At 52.9% G+C, this 22,804-nt stretch overlaps 1 protein-coding gene across 8 annotated transcripts in view; it reads left to right on the top strand.

Moving 5' to 3' along the window:
• Positions 1-781: 781 nt before the first annotated feature.
• Positions 782-22,804, top strand: part of PFKFB4 (6-phosphofructo-2-kinase/fructose-2,6-biphosphatase 4) — a 42,488-nt gene continuing 20,465 nt past the window's right edge. Inside the window, exons 1-5 of one of the 8 annotated variants that reach the window (XM_050780892.1) lie at positions 5,270-5,346; positions 11,030-11,100; positions 11,726-11,842; positions 12,000-12,096; positions 20,480-20,546. In XM_050780892.1, the coding sequence (XP_050636849.1) occupies positions 11,731-11,842; positions 12,000-12,096; positions 20,480-20,546 (276 nt within the window). In that variant the 5' untranslated portion in view covers positions 5,270-5,346; positions 11,030-11,100; positions 11,726-11,730. The other 7 variants (XM_050780891.1, XM_050780888.1, XM_050780893.1 and 4 more) reach the window with 7 other exon arrangements.

Raw genomic sequence — 22,804 nt, 5'->3', positions numbered from 1 at the left:
GGGGTCTGAGAGGAGTGGGTGCTTGTCCCCCAAACCTGCATGAAGCAAGCACAACTCCTAGCCAGGCACTGTCCTCCCCATGTACCCCTGCATCCCCAGCCTCAACCCAGGGACACGCATGGCTCACAGGAGACAGGGCTCAGGCTGCTGGAGCTCTGACCAAACTCTGCCCCACTTCATGCACAGATTGCCCTGGGCAAAGGTGTTCACCTTTCCAAGCCTTGATTTCCTTATCTGTAAAGCAGAGCAACACCAGCAAGCCTGTGAGCATTGTGTGTGTAGCAGACATGGAAGTCCTACAGCAGGAGGTGCTCAATAAATGCAAAGCAATTGAAGGATGGGATGTGCAAGAATCCCAGTCATGTGCACCCAGGCTGTGACACATGAGGGGTGAGTCACACCTGGCTTCTCTGCCTTCCTCCCTAGCTCCCCCCTTGACTGACCTGGTCCCTTGGCTTGGAAGGATTAAGTTTTGCCTGATTTCACAGCCCAACTCCATTGTTGGGCCAGAGACGGAACTGACTTTCTGGGCATCGTGGATAGGCTTGCCTGCAGAGGGGACAGGCACTCTGGGCCGTGCAGACAACTCTAGGTGGACATGAAGGCAGACGCTGGGTGGCATGGGCAGCTCTGGCGGGAGAGGGAGGCCATATTAACCGAGCGTGGCCGGCTGACTGGAGTGGGGGCACTGGCGCTGCCCTCGCAGTTGTAAGCAGCCCTGTAGGGGCGGGCCTAGGGCGGGCTGGGGAGGCGGGGCTGCAGGAACCACACTCTTCAGAGTGCTGGGCGGGGTGACCCCACTCTGGAGCTGCAGGGGGCAGTGGCCCTGGCCAGTTTGGTTGCAGGATGGACAGATGCTCGTTAGGAGGCAGCTCCCTGACGGACCTGGGGCCAGGGAGCAGCAGGCGGGGTAGGCACGGGACAGTGTGGGGAGGGTGGGGGGTTAGGGAAAGACCTGGATGAAGTCAGAGTTGTGCTGGTGGGGTGCGAGAATGCTGGGGGGTCTCTCCTGGTTTAGGGGTGCTCTGAGGGGCATTCATCCGTCAGTGGCCTGAAGGAGGGGGAAGATTGTCGCCTTGCAAAGGAGAGGGGGCTGGGCCAATGGGGAACTATAAATAGTGTCTTCCTCGAGCCCAGGGGGAGGGACTGCCAGCTGGAGCTGCCCAGGCCCTCCTGCTCTGCTCTTTGCTGGCCTCCAAGGGATCATGTTTGTCCAGGTCTCCTCTTAGGGGTCACACCAGTTTGGGGAGGTCTAGAGGCTCATTTAGGAAGGGTTTCACATGATATGGCTTTAGCCCTTAAACCAGCACTTCTAGGGTGTCTGCTGTGTGCCCTGTGCCAGTCCTGAGCTTCTCTGAACACCTGCTATGTACACAGTTTGGTCATGAACCTCTCTGAACTCTTTCTGTGTGCCCTTGCTGGTCCTGAATCCCTAAGCACCTACTGTACGCCCTGTGGCAGGCTGGAAGAAGGAAGTGCAGATCAGGGTTCCCAGGCTGCTTGGTGACATGGCTCTATACCCCGAAGTCAAAACCTCACACTCCCTGTGAGCCCTGGGCCCAGGGAAACACAGGAGACAATCCTTTGCTGGAAATGGCCAGAGGAAGCTGGAATTCCTGGAAACTCCTGAACCTCCCAGTGGACAGCAGGGGTGGGGGTGGAGAGATATATATGGGAAGGGAGGCAGCAGAGAGCAGCAGGCCCCACTGCAGCCTGCCTGTCTCTGCACATGCCTGGGTACAGGGCTTGTGAGTGTGTGTGCATCTGTGTGTGCATGTGCAGCTGTGCCAGTGTCTCTGTGCATCAGTGTGAGGGCCTGTGTGGCACGCACTGACACCCCTGGGTCTTTATGCTGCAAAGGGTGGTTTGTGGGCCAGATGTGGTAGCTCACGGCTATAAACCCAGGGCTTTGGGAGGTCGAGATGGGAGGATCGCTTGAGGCCAGGAGTTCAAGGCTGCAGTGAGCCATGATTGCACCACTGTGCTCCAGGCTGGGTGACGAGTGCGAGACTCTGTCTCAAAAAAAAAGAAAATTTTGTGTGTGTGTGTGTGTGTGTGTGTATCTGCGTGTGTGTGTGTATCTGCGTGTGTGTGTGGTGGGATGGTTTGGCAGGTCTGTCACGACTGGCCAGTAGATACAGGGACTGGGAAGAGTGAACTTTGAGGACTGGCCACCACATGGCTTCTAGGCTGGGACACTGGGAGGAAGTCCATTGTCAGTGCAGAGGGCACCCTGGGAGCCAACCAGGGTCAGGCCAGCCAGGTTCATGGTGGGCAGAGGCTGAGCAGAACATGTTCACACATGTGTGTACAAACATCCCAGCGTACTTCTCACACCTGGGACAGGACAGCTGGCTCGCTTTGGGATATGCTGAGGAGGAAAAAGCCATGAGGGCCAGGGATTCTACCAGGCATCCGCTGATGCTGAGAGAGCAGACGCCGGGACAGCATCTCCATGGAGAGGACACGGGGGAGTGGGAGCACACGTGTGGAGGTGGACTGTGCAATTCCAGTGGAGTGTGGGAGGCAAGGTCCGGAAGGCTGGGAGTTGAACTGAGTCCATGCTGCACTGCGGACTCACTCTGTGATCTTGGGCCCTTCTCCCTCTTCCCGACCCTCAGGTTCCCACCTGACAAACAGGGCCATGGGAGGGGAGATGGAGAATATCCTCAGAGCAGATGTGGACTGTGGCCTTGGGGAGGAACCCCAGGCATCTCCTGATGTTGAACTGTGACCTTCCAGCTGGACATAGGGGCTTGAAGGAGGGTGCCTGGGTCAGCCACGGGTAGACTTTCTGGGGAAGAGAGGGAGGTGCAGAGCTGCTGCATTTCCTGGGAACCAGGCTCATCCTGTCTGGGTGTGAGGATGCCTTCCCAGAGATAGCCGTGGCCCCCTGCCCAGGCCGGCTGTCCTCTACCCCCAGCCCTTGATTAGTGTGCCAGGAGGTCTGGGAAGAGAAGAATGGACAGGCCGGAGGAGGTGCTGGGTGTCTGTAGATATCAGAGGAGATAGGTTTTGCAATGAGTCCTGTGGGTTAGACAGGGTGTGGGTGTGTGGTAATGAGGTCTCAGAGGCCACAGTGGCACCACGATGGCCTTGGCAGTGGCCAGAAGAAAAGAGGGTTGACTGTGTCACAAACAGAATGAGTGGCTTTGGAGAAGTAGGGAGCAGGACACAAGGGGCACCCAGTTCATCAGGAGCCGCCCATGGATGTGCTCAGATCTGCTGGGACTGGGGTGGAGGAATGAGTGGGTGGATACTGCAAAAGGAGGATGAGGAAGGAAGAAGTCGTTGACCCTGCCTGGGGCAGGGTGTTCCCAGGGCAAGCAGCTAGAGCTGGTTTGGGGGAGGGTCCAGATGGGCTTCCAGAATGTGGACCTTCGGAATCTTCATTTCCTATGATGTGGGCAAGACATCTGTGTCAGTCATCTTAAGGGTTCTTGCCAAGCTTTAAAGAGCTGGGTGGACTTGGACTGATCCAAGGCAGGGCTCTGGCAGGGATGGCATGGGAAGGGGTGCTACACCTATAGCCCACGAGGCCAGTCTTGTTGCCAGTCCCATGCCCTCAACACCTGGCTCCTGGCTGGCTACACACTGGGCAGAGAGAACTTGAGGATGCAGGGCACCGGACAGGGGTGTCGTGGATGACGTCGCTAGAGGGCAGTGTGGCTCAGGTCGAAGCCGTGTTGATGGGGGCTGGGGCGGAGAGTGTACAAAGCTTGGAGAGGCGGGGCTGGGGATCCTGAGGAGGCGGGAGCCTGAAAGAGTCCGGTGGGGGCCAAACAAGAGAGTGAGCCAGCGGTTTACGAACTTCTGGATCTCTCCCCTGTTCCTTGTCCCCAGTGCATTTTCAAAGACAAGAGGGAGATAGAAATATAGTAAAAGGCAACCTTAACGTAGTTTAAAATGAATTTCTTAGAGATTGACATATTTAATTCATACTATAATACTGCAAGATTGACGATGTGCACATCCCATTTTCCTGATGAAGAGAAAATGTTATTAACATATTATTTTCAAAAAATATGTAAAAATTTAGTTGGAAAAAAAACCAAAATACTAAAAAACAAACAAAAAAAGTTAATTGGAAAAACTGAAATTCTGGAAAGACAAGATACTGCCGGGCTTAGTGAGTACCCAAAGTACTTGGTTACTAAGTCCCACGCACGGCCGGGCGCGGTGGCTCACGCCTGTAATCCCAGTACTTTGGGAAGCTGAGGAGGGCTGATCACCAGAGGTCAGGAGTTCAAGACCAGCCTGGCCAAAGTGGTGAAACCCCGTCTCTACTAAAAATACAAAAATTAGCAGGGCGTGGTGGTAGGCGCTTGTAACCCCAGCTACTTGGGAAGCTGAGGCAGGAGAATCCCTTGAACCCGGGAGGCGGAGTTTGCAGTGAGCCGAGATAGCGCCATTGCACTCCAGCCTGGGCAACAGGAGCGAAACTCCGTCTCAAAAAAAAAAAAAAAAAAAAAAAAAAAAAAAAGGTCCCACGCATTTACTCCCAGCAGCCAAAGCAAAGAGAAAGAGGAACAATATTGAAATGTGTTTTGCGTCTCTATCCATGATATAAAGGAGCTTTTCCAGCGTGGTTGAGCGCACTCCTATGGACGGTGGAGAGTCCCGGGGCTCGGAGCAGTCAAGGGGGACCCCGAGCAGGGGCAGGAGGGCGAAGCGGAGCTGACGGCTGGCACAACAGGCCTAGTGGCCCCTGTCGGCTCTGACCAACCTGGCCATGCGGGTCACGTAGGCCTCGTCCCACTGCATGAAAACCCCTCCCTCCTGGGGGCCCCGGGCTCCCCGGCAAGGAGGGAGCAGAATTCACGCGTGCCGCTGCTCAGGTATGCAGCGCCGGGGCGGGGCCCGTAGGTGGGGCCTATGCAAATCAGCGCGGGCAGATTGGGAGCGCTGAGTTTGCGCATCCGGGGCGGGCCTACATAATCCGGGTCTTGAACTGGGGCGGGGCCAGCACGATCCGGAGTTGAGCATGCGCATTCTCGATCCTGGCCTGAAGAACTGGGCCCGCTTGTTCCAAAACGGGCGGGTACGTGAGTTGGGCATGCGTGGTCGGAGGCCGGGCCCTCCCAGCTGGGGCGGAGCCTACTCACTCTGGGGCGGGGCCTGCGGGAAGATAGACATGGGCTGTCGCGGCTTGAGGAGGGGCGTGGCCCAAGGGGCGGGACCTCGGGTGGCCCGAGGTGGCCCGGCTGCTGGGTTGGAAGCGGCGTAATCCGACTCATCCCGGCCCCGGGATGGCGTCCCCACGGGAATTGACCCAGAACCCCCTGAAGAAGATCTGGATGCCATACAGCAATGGGCGGCCCGCTCTGCACGCTTGCCAGCGCGGTGGTGAGGCGGGGTCCTCCGGGAGGGGATGGGAGGTGCACCGGGATGGGTGGGTAGGGCGGCCTGGGCGGGGGTCTCGCATGGAGAAGGGGCTGTAGACAGGTGGGGAACCGGGGACAGGTGAGGCCGCCGTGACTTGGGGAGGCTGCTGGGGACAGGTGAGGCGGTCGTGACAGTGGTGGGCCAGAGACAGGTGTGGCAGAGCAGGGGTCGGGGACAGGTATGTGGGGGCATATCGGCTTGGCGGTGACTAGGTCTGGCTATCATCACCTCGGGGAGGGCGCTGGCCCCCTCGCTTCCCGCCCCAATCCCCATCGCCCCCAGCCTGGGGAGGACCCTGTGGGCACCCCAGGCCCTTCCCTCTCTCCTGGCGAAGGAGCGTGGGCCGGATTGTTGGACTGGAACTGAGCTGTGTGGCCCTAGGTGAATTACTTGACCTCTCTGAGCCCAGAACTTTCAAAGGTGGGCTAGTTTTCCAACAGGAGGAAGGGTGCCTCTTGGCCTTAAAGCTGAGCTTGGGTAGGAACTTCAGCGCAGATGTGCTCAGGATAGAGACAGAAAAGTATGCCATGTGGGCCTGTGTCTGTGTCCCTGGACATGTAAGTATCCACCTGGGGTCATGGGTGTACAGTAAAACTGGAGGGTGAAACAGCTAGGAGAATGCTGAAATTCATGGAATTGTTCAGGGGCTCACCTCTCCTAGGGTCCCAGGTGTTTAAACCGCTTCCTTGAGTTTCTGCCTGTCCTTAAATGAGCTGGCAGTTTTGTTTTTTTTTTTTTTTTCGCTCAGTGGCCCAAGCTGGAGCAAGTGCAGTGGCTCGATCATAGTTCACTGCAGTCACAACCTACTGGGCTCAAGCAGTCCTCCCACCTCAACCTCCCGATTAGCTGGGACTACAGGTGCACCACCACACCCAACTTTTTTTTTTTTTTTTTTTTGTAGAAACAGGGTCTTGCTATATTGTCTGGGCTGGTCTCCAACTCATAGCTTCAAGTGGATCCTTTGGCCTCTGCCTTGCAAAGTGTTGGGATTACAGGCATGGGTCCTGGCCTGCAACTTTTTTATTACCAGGAAAAAGAAAGATTTGTTTTAGGAGTAACTGAAACATTGTAATGAATTTGCAACTTGTCCAGGACCTCAGAGAACATCTAGTTTAACTCACAGTGAAATGGAGATCAGGAGATTGTGTGACATGCCTGGGTCTCCCTGTGATCCTGCCTCTGCTTATGTATGATAAGCGAGGGGAGAGTTCTTTGTGCTCATCCTGCTGCAGCAGCCTGGGGCCACGGCTTTGATCATGATATGAATCCTGGGGGAAGGGTGTGTGTATTTCTGGCCCCACTGTGAGTCCTGGTAGGGGAAGGCCATGTTTCTGACCAGACCAAGTCGTGGTAACTCATGGCTCTGATTGTGATGTAGGTCCTGGGGTCTGTGGCTGTCTACAATGCACATTCAGTCCTGACGGCTATGGCCAGCCCTCCTTTGAGACTCTTCTGGAGGCATGGAGGCAGAGCCAGTCTGTGTTATTAGTGTTATGTGGTCCTGACTTAGAGGAGTGGCTGCTATTACTACACAGAGGAAAGGAGTGAGGACCTGGCCTTTTTTTTTTTTTTTGAGATGGAGTTTCACTCTTGTTGCCCAGGTTGTAGTGCAGTGGTCCTGTCTCAGCTCACTGGCAACCTCTGCCTCCTGGGTTCAAGCAATTCTCCTGCCTCAGCCTCCAAGTTGCTGGGATTACAGGCATGCACCACCACGCCCGGCTAATTTTGTATTTTTAGTAGAGATGGAGTTTCACCATGTTGGCCAGGCTGGTCTTGAATTCCTTACCTCTAATGATCTGCCCCCCCTCAGCCTCCCAAAGTGTTGGGATTACAGGCACAAGCTGCCGTGCCCAGCCAAGTCTGTGAGCCTTTAAGGAGTAGGTCCTCAATAAGTGGAGGCAGAGTATTCTGTCATCACTACCATTCTTTGTTTGCTTCTCACTACGTCTGAGTCAGGGATTGATGCATCAGCTCCAAGCCAACCCCCTTTACAGGTGAGAGGAAGCTGAGGCCCAATGGGTAGGTCTCATAGCTCCTGAGGCAGGGCCTCTGTTTCTCCAAGCTCTAAGTGGGGGACTGAAATGTGGCTCTGGCCTGAGCTGAGGGGCTCATGCCATCACAGTGTCTCAGGGTGTTGGGGTAGACTGGGTTCTAGGTCCACACTTTTTCCTGGAGGAGGAAGTAGCACCCGAGAGGTCAAAGATGAGACCTGCAGGTTGTGTGGGGACTTGGGCCTCAGCAAAGGTCCCAAGGTTCACAGCAGGGAGTGGGTAGTGAATGAATGAAACCTGCCCATGCAGCACCTCCAGCTCCCAGTGCCTGCATTTGGGCAACATTTTACCCTTTGCACGGTAGACTTGTATGTTGAGTGACTGCAAGGACAGTCCGAACCCAGAGGGCGTGGGTGGGGCTGGAAGCGGATTTGGTCCCAGGGCTTTGTGGGGAGGAGGAACTAGGACCCACTGCTGGTCTGTGCTTTGTACCGGGTTTTCTCTGGAGTCTAGTCCCCAGCTCCTCAGGGCACTAGGGGCTAGTGGACTGAGGGATGTACTGCACCTCCTCCACTCCCACAGACACACCCCCACTTGATAAAACCTAAAGCCACACCTGAGGGCTGGGAGGCTTTTACCTTTCCCATCATTGGCCTCTGAGCTCAGACCTGGAGAAACTCTGGGGGCAGGTGGGTCAAGAGCCAACTCAGGAAGGACTGCAGAAAGGACGGTGTTTGATGGCTTTTCTCAGCTGAAAGGTGGCAAGACTATTCCTGGGTAAGGACATGACTGGTGTGTGCACAGGGCGACAGGAGAGATGACTTTCTGTCCCCTCTGAACAGGGCCTCCATGGCACATTGCTTTATTTTAAAGAGCTCTTCCTTCCCCAGCCTGGCCTAAGGAGGTGAGAGCAGCTGCAGTTCAGGAGTCAATTCTGGCACCCCCTCCAGGGACTTGTGGCTGCTCCTTGGGTGGAAGTGCCGGAACATAAACACTGCCCCTTGCCAGGCATGTCTCAGGCCGCTTGGCTCCTAGAGCTCATGGGGCCTGCAGCAAATTTACAGGAAAGGAACCCGTGAGGGAAGTTGGGCTGACATGTCTTCACATTTCCTTCCGCACATGCTCAATGTTATAAACTGTGTTCTTTTTGTTTGGAGACAGTCTCACTTTGTACCCCCAGGCTGGAGTGCAGTGGCACTATTTTGGCTCACTGTAACCTCTGCCTCCTGTGTTAAAGCAATTCTCTTGTCTCAGCCTCCTGAGTAGCTGGGATTACTGGCGTGTACCACCACACCCGGCTAATTTTTGTATTTTTAGTAGAGACAGGGTTTTGCCATATTGGCCAGGCTGGTCTCGAACTCCTGACCTCAGGTGATCCGCCTGCCTCAGCCTCCCAAAGTGCTGGGATTACAGGCGTGGGCCATCACGCCCAGCTATAAACAGTGTGTTCTGCTGTCCTGTTTGCTCAGTGTCACGGTCCTGTGGGCTCACAGCCGCAGGTGCAGCTGCACACCCAGCCCGCTTAGTTCACGCGCTCTGTTTCAAGGGATGCAATGTGTTCCCTCCTTGTTGTGCCTCAGTTGGCAATTTCTCATGGCTGGAATTCCCCAGTGTTTTGCTATGGTAAGCGGAGCTGTTGTGATACACTTGAACTTTGGTTTTCTTTTGGGTCATTTCCTTGGGATCTTATCTTGGGGAGCAGAGGAGATAGGTAATTTATTGCCTTGTTTTGCACCCAGGCCTGATTTGCTGCCCTGCCTGCGCACCTTGTGCTGCGCATGTGGGTGGGAGGGGGGAAGGGAAATGTCACCAAATGCCAAGGGAGGAGGCTGGAGCTGTCTCTGGGAAAATAGGAGATGTGGAAAGGGGGTGCAGATCCCCAGTCCTGAGGTTGTGGGAGCCCCTGAAGGAGCGGTCGGGAGGTGGCCCCGTCAGCGGGAGCAGGGTGGATGCAGGATTTCCTCCTGCTTAGCAGCTGTCACACTACCCTCGGTTGCTTGAGAGCCCGGCCACCTGGCCAGGAGCTATGCAAACAATGCAGACCTTAGCTGTCCACCGGCCCTGAGGAGGCAAGGCCTTGCCTGACTTGTTTTCCTCTCACCTTAGCCAATGCTGATATTTCTCTGCAAGTTTCTTCACTCTCACTCAGTCAGCCTGTTTCATGGGGTCTCCTCCTTCCTGCCCCTGAGGCTCACTGTTTGGGTCACCTTTAAACAAGGGGCATGCACAGGAGTGATGGAGCCCCCACTGGCCAGCAAGGCCCTTTGTTTCTCTGCAGGGCCTGCCTGGGGCCAGGCCACCGCCTCCACGCCCTGAGTCCCAAGGGCAGTCAGTGCTGAGGTATACCTATGGCTTTAGCTCAGTATCTGCCAGGATAGGACAGAGGGCACAGCTTCCCAGAAATGCCCAGGCTCTTCCATGGGGATAGCACTAGGCTTCTCTGAGGGATGATTGCCCCGTTTTACAGCTGGGGACGCCGAGGCTCAGAGTTCCCAATGAGTGTCAGACTCGAGATGGCAACCCAGGCCTGACTCCTGAAACCCCGCGGAAGTGCTCCTGGGGCCTCTGTGCTCTGAGGGAGACAACTTGTTGGTGGGGACAGTCTGTCTAGGCAACCAGGTGAAGGCACTTGCAGAACCAAGTGGGCAGAAGAGGGGCAGTGACAGGTCCCCACATCTGTCCATCTGCCTGTCTGCTATGGTTTTACCTGACCCAGGTCCTAAGGATGAGGAAAAGGAAGCTTCCTGAGGCTTCTGACGTGAGACCGCATTTGATGGCACTGGAAACTGAGCTGGGGGCTGGGCTCATGCCTGTAATCCTAGCACTTTGGGAGGACAAGGCGGGCAGATCACCTGAGGTCAGGAATTCAAGACCAGTCTGACCAACATAATGAAATCCTGTGTCTACTGAAAATACAAAAATTAGCCAGGTGTGCACCTGTAATCCCAGCTACTTTAGAGGCTGAGGCACAAGAATCGCTTGAACCTGGGAGGCAGAGGTTGCAGTGAGCTGGGCGCCACTGCACTCCAGCACTCCAGCCTGGGCAAGGGCGACAGAGCGAGACTCTGTCTCAAAAAAAAAAAGAAGGCCGGGGGTGATGGCTCACACCTGTAATCCCAGCACTTTGGGAGGCCCAGGCGGGTGGATCACCTGAGGTCAGGAGTTTGAGATCAGCCTGACCAACATGGTAAAACCCTGTCTCTACTAAAAATGCAAAAATTAGCCAGGCGTGGTGGTGGTATCCTGTAATCCCAGCCACTTGGGAGGCTGAGGCAGGAGAATCTCTTGAACCTGGGAGGTGGAGGTTGCAGTGAGCCAAGATCGCACCACTGCCCTCCAGCCTGGGAGACAGAGCGAGACTCCGTCCCCAAAAAAAAAGAAAACTGAGCTGGGTGCCACGAGATGGAGCTGGCAGTTCTGCTGCCTTGGCATCTGTTCTAGCTAGCTGGGGATATAGGGGCTGCATTCAGACCCTTCATTCCTTTAGCCTGGCATCTTCTCTGGCTGGCACACTGACCTGTGGCACATGGATGGTGGTGGGTGGGCTATCAGAGGGACTGTTCTTGTGGGCATCTGTCTGGGTCTCTGGTCTCAACCCCTTGTCCTTACCCTGAGAGACTTCTAGATGCCTCCCTCCCTGATCCTGCCCACAGTTCCCGAGCACCAGCGCTGTGCCAGGCCCCAGGACCCTGAAGGGCTCAGATACCACAGGGCTTCTTCTGCTGTAAGTGATCAGTCTAGAGAGAAGAGTGTCATTAGTGAGGTGACCAGGATTGAGGGTGAGGGTGTTCCTGGTGACCATGGAGATGCCTTGGGGAAAGGACTCGTTGAGGAAGTGACTTTTGAGGTGGGCTTTGTGTGATGAAAAGAAGTTCACCACGGGGAGGGCACGCAGTGGGGCTGTGTGTTCTGGGAGCACTGAGTGATGGCTGGGGTGGGAGAGATGTAAAAATGTTAGGGTATGGATTCCTGGATGACAGAGGCAGGATGTTGATTACCCTGCTGGGTTTTGGTCCTGTCCTTCGTGATGTGGGGACCCTCCTAGCTGTGTTTAGCCAGTGGCAAGGTCGGTTGACTTTATACCTAGTGGTGCACATCAGGACGAAAAGGGCTGGAGAGATCCCACTGTGTGTGCCAGAGCCCAGGCGGGCCTGGGGAAGGGGGACACGCCAATGGTGGCTTGAAACCGGCATCTGGGGCCACTCCAGGAACTGTGTGATGCTAGGAAGCCAAGAAGATGCATCTGGTGCCATTCCCATGCCCTGAGGCTGAGAGAACACAGGCCGAGAGGGAGGGGTTTGCTGGGAGGGTCCCGGCCCTCATCTGACACCGTGCTGCTTGCCTTTTAGTGTGCATGACCAACTGCCCAACGCTCATTGTCATGGTGGGCCTGCCCGCCAGGGGCAAGACCTACATCTCCAAGAAGCTCACTCGATACCTGAACTGGATTGGTGTGCCTACTCGGGGTGAGGCTTGGCCCCAGCTATCCGAGGGAAGCTTTGTGGGGCATGGCGAAGAGAAGAGAGAAGGCCTATCCTCTATTCTTTGGCCTGGGGGTGGATCAAGGTCAGGGTTGGTAGGGGTTGCTGTTGCTGTGAAAGCTGAGCCTCTCCTTTCCGCCAGAGTTCAATGTTGGCCAGTATCGCCGGAACATGGTCAAGACCTACAAATCTTTTGAATTTTTTCTCCCCGACAATGAAGAGGGCCTGAAAATCAGGAAGTAAGTATATGTGTTGGGTGTTGGGGGAGAGGTTGCTGGGGGACCCAGTGTGGAGATAGCTAACACATTACTGACCATTTACTGAGAAGCCCCTGGAGTGGAGCTGCTGGTGAATGACTGAGCTACTCCTGAGCCCTGGCCTTGCCCGGCCCTGACGGCTGTGTGACAGGGCCGTGTGACAAGGCTGGTCTCTGGATCTCTCAGGATGTGGTGGGGGTGGGAGGTGATGGGTTTGGGGATGAGAAGAGAGGGTGTGTTGTGTGGCCTCCTGGTGGCTGGGCCATTCCTGCCCTGGGGTTAAGGAGCCCTTGGGAAGAACAGCCTGTGGGAGGGGAGGACAGAGCTTCAGGGAGGTGAGAGGGGCTCAGCCCACACAGGTCATAGGAGCTGCTGCCTGGAGGTCATCCTCGCTCACCCCAGCGCCCCCGTGGGGATGCCTGCTGCTGGGTAAGAGAACCTGAGTGAGTACAAGCATACAGGCCTTAGGGATGGAGCAGGGGGCGGGGGACTTCCTCCCTTGCCCCAGGATAAGCTCTCTCCTGTGTATTTGGAGCATGTTTGCCCTGTGCTTGCTATGTTCTTGGTGTGTGATTGCTGGTGTGATTGACTTTGCATTGACATCTCCTAGGTGCTGCTGGGTGAGTCGTTCACACTTCTGCTGTTATTCCTGAGATAGAAATGTGTATATGCTACCCCCACCCCGAACAACTTTCAGACTTGAACTGAGTCCTTTCTTCAAGGAACTGAGTACCAGCTGGTGGTCTGAGCAGCCATGCTGTGCTTTTCTCGGGAGGTGTTAGCTGGGGGCTTGAGAAGCACCTTATCAACTTAGGGTGACAGAGACTTGCTCTTGGCCCAGCCATCAGGATAGGGCAGTGAGCAGAGGTTGACCCAGCTCTAGTGACTTCCCCAAATTAAGCCCAGCCCCAGGCCAGAGGCTACCAGGCTGCCACTGGGGTCCACACTAGGCTGCCTGTTCTTTCTCTGGCCACCAGGGGGCAGGAACTCCCTGCTGTGGGTCTTGGACCTTCAGACCAGAGACTGCCTTTGTTCTTCCATCGGTGTGGCCTGGCAAGGCTGTGGCACCAAGAAGGGAAGGGGAGCCTGACATTCAGGTTTCTGTGGCTAAATTGTGGATAAAAATCAAGGCTGGACCCTCTGGTTATATTGAGTCAGATAAAAAGTAGGGGACTAATGTCTGAACCTACCGTGTGCTGGGTTCTTGATGCCTGTTGTCACCCCCCCTTTTACAGATGAGGAAACTGAGGCTCGGACAGGCCAGGAGTCTCACACAAAATAGCAAGTTTATGTCAGCACCCAGACTTGAATCTAAGCCCATCTACTGCTAAAAAGTGTCCATCATTCCAATATTCCTCAATAGGTAGGTCAAGGAACATATAAAATGCAAATTTTATTTATTTTTTTAATTATTATTATTTTTTTCATGATGGAGTCTCACTCTGTTGCCCAGGCTGGAGTGCAGTGGTGCAATCTTAGCTCACTGCAACCTCCTGGGTTCAAGCAATTCTCCTGCCTCAGCCTCCCAAGTAGCTGGTACTACAGGTACATGCCACCATGCCTGGCTAATTTTTTTGTATTTTTTTTTTTTTTTTTTTTTTTTTTTTTTTTGAGACCGAGTCTCGCTCTGTCGCCCAGGCTGGAGTGCAGTGGCCGGATCTCAGCTCACTGTAAGCTCTGCCTCCCGGGTTTAGGCGATTCTCCTGCCTCAGCCTCTGCAGTAGCTGGGACTACAGGCGCCCGCCACCTCGCCCGGCTAGTTTTTTTTGTATTTTTTAGTAGAGACGGAATTTCACCGTGTTAGCCAGGATGGTCTCGATCTCCTGACCTCGTGATCCGCCCGTCTCGGCCTCCCAAAGTGCTAGGATTACAGGCTTGAGCCACCGCGCCCGGCCATTTTTTTGTATTTTTAATAGAGACGGAGTTTCACCTTGTTGGTCAGGCTGGTCTTGAACTCCTGACCTCAAATGATCCTCCCACCTTGGCCTCCCAAAGTGCTGGGATTATAGGCGTGAGCCACCGTGCCTGGCCTATTTTATTTTATTTTATTTTATTTTATTATTTTTATTTTTATTTTTATTTTTTTTTGAGACGGAGTCTCGCTCTGTCGCCCAGGCTAGAGTGCAGTGGCGCAATCTCAGCTCACTGCAAGCTCCGCCTCCCGGGTTCACGCCATTCTCCTGCCTCAGCCTCCTGAGTAGCTGGGACCACAGGCGCCTGCCACCTCGCCCGGCTAATTTTTTGTATTTTTACTAGAGACGGGGTTTCACCATGGTCTCGATCTCCTGACCTTGTGATCCGCCCGCCTCGGCCTCCCAAAGTGCTAGGATTACAAGCGTGAGCCACCGCGCCCGGCCTTATTTTATTTTTTAATACCCCCACCAGATGCAAATTTTAAACAACCCAAGCTGTGGATGCTGATAGCCTAGCCTGTCTCATCTTCCCAGCAGCTTCTGTGGTGGGTGGTGCCTCACTTTTCCAGATGCTGAGACCAAGGCCAGAAAGTGAGGGGGGTGCCTTGGGTCACTCAGGGTTTGAATTTGAAGTCTGTCCTGTCTGAATCCATAGTGTTAGTGGGGAGAGTCTGCCAGCCGTTCCACTCTGGCTGTCCCCCTAAGGTGGGGATATTTCGGATTAATTCAAATGAAGAGACCTAGACTCAATAGAGGTTGGGAAGCTAGTCCAGCGTCACCCTGCGACAGAAGCTGGGGACAGGCTCATTGCTGCCTTTCTGCAGGCACACCCTGTGGCTGCCCTAGAAACCCTCTCTCCTGTATCCGAATCCTGGCTCTGGCTGGGCCACAGGGCCATTTCCTATTAATCAGCCCAAAATTTCCCAATTAGCAAAATAAAAGAACCGGAGTTTTTAAAGTGGAAAACCTGGGAAGAGACAGCTGTGTTTCCCAGAGGCCCAGTTACTCACACAATGTTGAAGTCCTTCTCTGACACTGGACACAGCAGAAGATCTAGAAAAGTGCATGCAAGGCCGGGTGCAGTGATTCACGCCTGTAATCCTAGCACTTTGGGAGGCTGAGGTGGGTGGATCACTTGAGACCAGGAGTTTGAGACCAGCCTGACCAACATGGCAAAACCCCGTCTCTACTAAAATCACAAAAATTAGCCACATGTGGTGGTGCACACCTGTAATCCCAGCTACATCAGGAGGCTGAGGCATGAGAATTGCTTGAATCTGAGAGGTGGAGGTTGCAACGAGCCAAGATCGCGTCTCTGTGCTCCGGCCTGGGTGATTGATAGAGCAAGACTGTGTCTCAAAAAAAAAAATGTATGCAAGGGCATGAGTACACATATTCTAAACAGGCACACTCATACTCCTGCACACAGTCATATACCACACACAAGCCCCCATGCACACACACACGTGGGCACGTGCATACATGTGCATACCTCATAGGCACACATCTGGACATGCATATACCATATGTGTATATACACATGCACACCCCCTGTGTACACAGTCACATTATACATCAGGGTATATGTACATGTGTGGGCACCTACACATATAAATACTTGGGCTCACGTGAGCCACACATGATTCAAGGGCCATTACACACATGCAGGCGCACATGTTCTCACCCTGTATATACATACACACCTGAGCAGGCTCATACATGATGTGTTGGCATTCCCCAAGACTGCCCTCAGGTTCAGTGATTTGCTAGGGTGACTCCCAGGACTGAGCATATAGCTGGACTCATAGCTAAGACTTAGTATGGCAAAATGACACAAAGCAAAATCAGAAAGAGAAAAGGGGCCTGGGGTGAAGTCCAGAGGAAACCAGGAGTGAGCATCAAGATTCTGTCCCCATGGAGTCACACAGGATGCACTTAATTCCTCCTGCATTGAACTGTGACAACACGTGTGAAATGTTGTCTGCCAGGGAATTTCATCAGAGACTCAATGACCAAGGTTTTTATTGGAGGCTGGTCACATAAGCACCCTGTGCCTAGCATGTACCAAAATTCCAGACTCCAGAAGGAAAGCAGGTATCCAACATAAACCATGTTGTTTGTATAAACAGTCTATGCACAGTGAGCTCCTCTTATAATTCAGGGAAAGGTTTTGTTTTTTTTTTTCTGAGACGGAGTCTTGCTCTGTCGCCCAAGCTGGAGTGCAGTGGCGCGATCTCGGCTCACTGCAAGCTCCGCCTCCCAGGTTCATGCCATTCTCCTGCCTCAGCCTCCCAAGTAGCTGGGACTACAGGCACCTGCCACCACACCCAGCTAATTTTGTTTTGTATTTTTAGTAGAGATGGGGTTTCACAGTGTTAGCCAGGATGGCCTCGATCTCCTGACCTCGTGATCCACCTGCCTCAGCCTCCCAAAGTGCTGGGATTACAGGCATGAGCCACTGCGCCCGGCCAATTCAGGGAAAGTTTTATATCACTAGAGGGAACCATTTACCATCAATTTCCCCGATCCTTGGCCGGGCGCGGTGGCTCAAGCCTGTAATCCCAGCACTTTGGGAGGCCGAGGCGGGTGGATCACGAGGTCAGGAGATCGAGACTATCCTGGCTAACATGGTGAAACCCCGTCTCTACTAAAAATACAAAAAACTAGCCGGGCGTGGTGGCGGGCGCCTGTAGTCCCAGCTACTTGGGAGGCTGAGGCAGGAGAATGGCGTGAGCCCGGGAGGCGGAGCTTGCAGTGAGCCGAGATCACGCCACTGCACTCCAGCCTGGGAGACATAGCGAGACTCCGTCTCAAAAAAAAAAAAAAAAGAAAAAGAAAAAAAATTTCCCCGATCCTGGCCAACGGCCAACCTCACAAGCAGGCCTTTTGAAGGGGACCATTCTCACACCTGCTGTGTTAACTCTTCCACACACATGCAGTCACCCACTACACATGAAGGTGGTGCACACACATGCATACCTCAGAGGCATGTGTGTGGGCACATACACACTTGTGCTCACCTGTATGCACATGTGGATCTGTGCACACGTACACACCAAGCATGATCACATTTGTGCTCAGTCACATAGCACATGAAGAGATGTATACACACACACCACGTGTACACACATGGGCACCCCCACATGCATACTCTATATGCTTGGACACACACACACAAACTTATACACATGGGTGCATGCACACACATCCTATGTGCACACATGCGGGCACACTCATTCACACCTGTGCCCATTTAGTCACACACTGCACACAGGGATAGTGCACGCTTATGTGTGTATGCATCTGTGCTCACACATGGGCCCAGGGAATGCTCACACAGGTACACTCACAGATTTACATGTACATATTTGGGCACAACACACTCATACATATCCACCCACACATGTGGATTCATGCACATATGCATCTCTTCACCCTATTCGCACTTTGTCACACACACACACGCACACACAGGCTCCCAGGCTCTTCCCTCAGCATCTCCACCGGGGCCCTGAGGTGTCTTCTGCATGGTGGTGTCATGGCCAGAGCAGCCCACAAAAGAGATCTTAGCCCAGAACATGGGGCTCTAAGTGCAGGTGGTGAGAAATGTCCCCACAAATGCCAGTTACCTGGACTCTCAGAATTCAGATGTTTTTGGCATGAGGAAGAAAGCACCTTCAGGCTCTAACTGAAAGAACTGTTGGGGCAAAGAAATGGTTACAAGGGCTGGACGTAGTAGCTCACGTGTGTAATCCCAATATTTGGGGAGGCTGTGGCAGGAGGATCACTGGAAGCCAGGAGTTAAAGACCAGCCTGGGGAGCATAGTGAGACCCCGTCTCTTAAAAAAAAAGAAAGAAAGAAAGAAAGAAAAGAAAGGTCACAAGGAGCCATAAGAGAAGAGCTTCTTTCAGTGCCCTGGACTCAGCTCTACCACTGATTTCTCTGTGGTTTCCAGATCAGCTTCTGCCTCTGTATTTCAGGCATATTGTCCTGATGAGAGCTCTTTGACTTTGACATGCTGGGAGTTTAAACACAAAATCCAAAGATCAACAAAGTCAGGAAGGCTGGGCACTGTGGCTCATGCTTGTAATGCCAGGACTTGGGAGGCTGAGGAGGGTGGATCACTTGAGGTCAGGAGTTTAAGACCCACATGGGGAACATGGTGAAATCCCATCTCTACTAAAAATACAAAAAATTACCTGGGTGTGGTGGCACATGCCTGTAATCCCAGCTACTCAGGAGGCTGAGGCAGGATAATTGCTTGAACCCAGGAGGTAGAGGTTGTAGTGAGCTGAGATCATGCCGCTGTACTCCAGTCTGGGCAACAAAGTGAGACTCTGTCTCAAAAAAACAAAAATCAAAACCAAAAAACACAAGGCTAGGAGATCTAGCTTTACACTTACATAGAAGAAGGAAAGAAAATAGATCAAGGCCGGGCGCGGTGGCTCACGCCTGTAATCCCAGCACTTTGGGAGGCCGAGACGGGCGGCTCACGAGGTCAGGAGATCGAGACCATCCTGGCTAACACGGTGAAACCCTGTCTCTACTAAAAAATACAAAAAACTAGCCGGGCGCGGTGGCGGGCGCCTGTAGTCCCAGCTACTCGGGAGGCTGAGGCAGGAGAATGGCGTGAACCCGGGAGGCGGAGCTTGCAGTGAGCTGAGATCCGGCCACTGCACTCCAGCCTGGGCAGCAGAGCGAGACTCCGTCTCAAAAAAAAAAAAAAAAAAAAAAGAAAGAAAATAGATCAAAAGGTAATTTAGCTGTCTCCAGACCTCATAGGAGAAATTGATACGATAAGAACAGGCCGGGCGCGGTGGCTCATGCCTGTAATCCCAGGGCTTTGGGAGGCTAAGGCAGGTGGATCATGAGGTCAGGAGATCAAGACCATCCTGGCTAACACAGTGAAACCCCGTCTCTACTAAAAATACAAAAAATTAGCCAGGCGTGGTGGCAGGCGCTTGTAGTCCTAGCTACTCGGGAGGCTGAGGCAGGAGAATGGTGTGAACCCGGGAGGTGGAGCTTGCAGTGAGCCGAGATCGCGCCACTGCACTCCAGACTGGGAGAGAGAGTGAGACTCCGTCTCAAAAAGAAAAGATGAGAACAATCCTGGCTGGGCGCAGTGGCTCGCGCCTGTAATCCCAGCACTTTGGGAGACCAAAGTGGGCAGATCAGTTGAAGTCAGCAGTTTGAGACCAGCCTGGCTAACATGACGAAACCCTATCTCTACTGAAAATACAACAGTTAGCCAGATGTGGTGGCAAGCACCCATAATCCCTGGTACTTGGATGGCTGAGGCACAAGAATTGCTTGAACCTGGGAGGCAGAGGTTACAGTGAGCTGAGATTGTACCACTGCACTCCAACCTGGGCAACAGAGAGTAATACTCTGTCTAAAAAAAAAAAAAAAAATCCTTATGTGTCAATCCATTTTGCAGCAATAAATGAAAAAGCTGAGAACTTATAAAGATTGTGTAAACCTGGGCAACATAGCAAGACCCCATCTCTAAAATAAATTTAAAGATTAGCCAGGTGTGGTGGCATACCCCTGTAGTTTCAGCTACTCTGGAGGCTGAGGCAGGAAGACTGCTTGAGCCCAGGAGTTTGGGTTGCAGTGAGACATGATCCCACTACTGCACTCCAGCCTAGGTGGCAGGGCGAGACCTTATCTCAAAAAAAAAAAGATCTGAAAACTGTATAGTCAGTGTTCGGTCATAGGTGCGGGATTCCCATTCTGGAGGGTATGCATATGATAGAAGCAGAGATGCAGAACCCTCCCCCAGAAGGGGTGGTTTGGGGAATTCTCTTTCAGGAAAGAAAGTTGAGCATTAAGCCTAACACTGCCTGAGGGCCAGCACTAGCGTTCCTCCCATCCCCACCACCAACTCCTGACATGCACACAAGAAAACGGCTGCTTTTAAAAATGGTTATTTTGAAATACAAAAATTAGCTGGGTGTAGTGGTGCATGCCTGTAATCCCAGCTACTCAGTAGACTGAGGCACGAAAAGGGCTTGAAACTGGTCAGAAGTTGCACTGAGCCAAGATCGCACCACTGCCCTCCAGCCTGGGTGACAGAGCGAGACTCAGTCTCAAAAAAAAAAGGAGGCCTATTTTGATAATCAGGGAAAATATATGACAATTAGAAATCATGAATATGGCACAATGACAACATGGATTTGCACACAATGAGAAGATGAGGGAAAATACAGAAACGTAGTGCTTAAAAAATGTTGCTAATGGCCAAGAATATATAGCCTTCCACCTCACAGGAGCAGAGTTAGCCAAACACTGAACATTATGCGGAGGAAAGACAAGAGAAATTTTGAAAAGAGAGCAAGAGATCTTGGGACTGTTCCTTCTCCTGTCATGTCTCCTCCTGTCGTGTGTCCCTGGCCACCCTCCTGCAGCCAGGGTCGGGTGCTGAGCTGACCCTGTGTTTTCTCTCCTGAAGGCAGTGTGCCCTGGCAGCTCTCCGTGACGTCCGGCGATTCCTTAGTGAGGAGGGGGGACATGTGGCGGTGAGTGTGACACCCTGGTGACAGCTGGGAGTGACACATGGGAGCCCACCCACATCTGTGCCTTTGCTCATCAGGCATCTGGAGGGGAAGGCAGGGTGTGTGTGCCCCAGATGCCCTGGGTGCCAGCCCTTGGGAGGAAGTCTACAACAGCTATGCAGGAGGAAGCGAGAGACTGGATGTGGGCCAGGAGTTTCCCTCTGGGTATGTGGTGGCCGCACTTGACCCTGCAGGACTTCCCTCTGGATACTTGTATTGTTGGCCACCCCAGAAGTTACAGGCATCAGGTTGCCTAAGTCTTTAGTAAATGTGGTTTTTCCTGGTGTGGAGAGAGTCCTGCCCAGCATTACTGGTTGTTGCAGGAACCCACCAAATCCTGGGTTAAGGGGATTCCACCTGTGTGTTGGCCCCCCTAGTCAGATGGAAGGGCGGAACAGGGTTGAGCTGGGGTGTCTGTGGGAAAGGGCTCTACCCCAACCTTATATAGTCAAACACAGGGTCTGTTCTTTCCCTTCCTTTTCCTTCTTGGAGTCATGCCTTCCGGAGTTCTCTGTCCCCAGCTACAATCTGTGCCTGTAGCACAGCCATTGCCCTTCTCTCTCCTGGGTTGAATGTTCTGCCTATGGATCCCACATCATCTTCTCCTAGACTTACTGATTTGTTTCGTTGAAGCACATTCACCAGTAACTTCCTGAGAAAGGTGCTTGGGGAGGTAAATTGTGTGAGACCTTGCATGTCTGAAGTGTCTTTTTTTAATCCTCACATTTGATGGTTGGGTATAGAATTCTAGGTGGAAAGTGCTTTTCCCTTAGAACTTCTACAACATCACTCTGATGTCTTACGGCTTCTAGTGTGGCTGTGGAGAAGTCTCACGTCATTCTGATTTGCTGATCTTCCTAAAAGCTTCATCTCTGAGAGGGAGCTGAGAATTTCTCATGCCCCTTCCTCTTGGGAGGCCTTTAGGGTCTTCAAGGTGATGTGGTTTGTGGTGGGTCTTCTCTCTTCCACCACACATGGTCCTAGGGGGCCCCTTTTCATCATAACACTCTTGTTGTCCAGGTTATGGAAATTGTCATGTATTATTTCTGTGACAAATCACCTCTGCCTCTTTCTGGCAACTCACTCCATCCCTACTCTCATTTTCTGAGCTGCTTTTTCTAGAACTGGTGGCTGCATGCTAGCTTGATTCTTTTTTTTTTTTTTTTTTTTGAGACGGAGTCTCGCTCTGTCGCCCAGGCTGGGGTGCAGTGGCCGGATCTCAGCTCACTGCAAGCTCCACCTCCCGGGTTTACGCCATTCTCCTGCCTCAGCCTCCGAGTAGCTGGGACTACAGGCATGTGCCACCATGCTTGGCTAATTTTGTATTTTTCATAGAGACAGGGTTTCACCTTGTTGCCCAGGCTGGTCTCAAGTTCCTGGTCTCAAGCAATTTGCCTGCCCCAGCCTCTGAAAGTGCTGGGATTATAGGCATGAGCCACTGCACCTGGCCCAAATTCCTTTTTTTTGTTTGTTTGTTTGATTTACTTTCTGTTTTTCTTGTTAAAGGTTTTGCTGGAGTGTCCAGTGAGCCCTGGCTGGATGCCCTTTTTAAAAAAATGATGCTGGGCTGACATGGTAGCTCGTGCCTGTAATCGCAGCACTTCGGGAGGCCAAGGCAGGAGGATTGCTTGAGCCCAAGAGTTTGAGACCAGCCTGGGCAACATAGCGAGACTCTGTGTCTACAGAAAATTTTTTAAATTAGCCAGCTGTGGGCCAGGCACGGAGGCTCACGCCTGTAATCCCAGCACTTTGGGAGGCCGAGGCAGGCAGATTATGAGGTCAGAAGATTGAGACTATCCTGGCTAACACAGTGAAACTTCGTCTCTACTAAAAAAATACAAAAAATTATCCAGGCATGGTGGCGGGTGCCTGTAGTCCCAGCTACTCAGTAGGCTGAGGCAGGAGAATGGCGTGAACCTGGGAGGCGGAGCTTGCAGTGAGCTGAAATCATGCCACTGCACTTCAGCCTGGGTAACAGAGCAAGACTCCATCTCAAAAAAAAAAAAAAAAAAAAAAATTAGCCAGGTGTGGCTGGGCGCAGTGGCTCACTCCTGTAATCCCAGCACTTTGGGAGGCCAAGGTTGGCAGATCATGAGGTCAGGAGTTCCAGACCAGCCTGGCCAACATGGTGAAACCTCATCTCTACTAAAAATACAAAAATTAACCAGGTGTGGTAGCACATGCCTGTAGTCCCAGCTACTCAGGAGGCTGAGGCAGGAGAA

This window comes from Macaca thibetana, chromosome 2, assembly GCF_024542745.1.
Source record: "Macaca thibetana thibetana isolate TM-01 chromosome 2, ASM2454274v1, whole genome shotgun sequence".
NCBI classification, from domain to species: domain Eukaryota; kingdom Metazoa; phylum Chordata; class Mammalia; order Primates; family Cercopithecidae; genus Macaca; species Macaca thibetana.
This window is presented reverse-complemented; position numbering and strand designations above follow the sequence as displayed.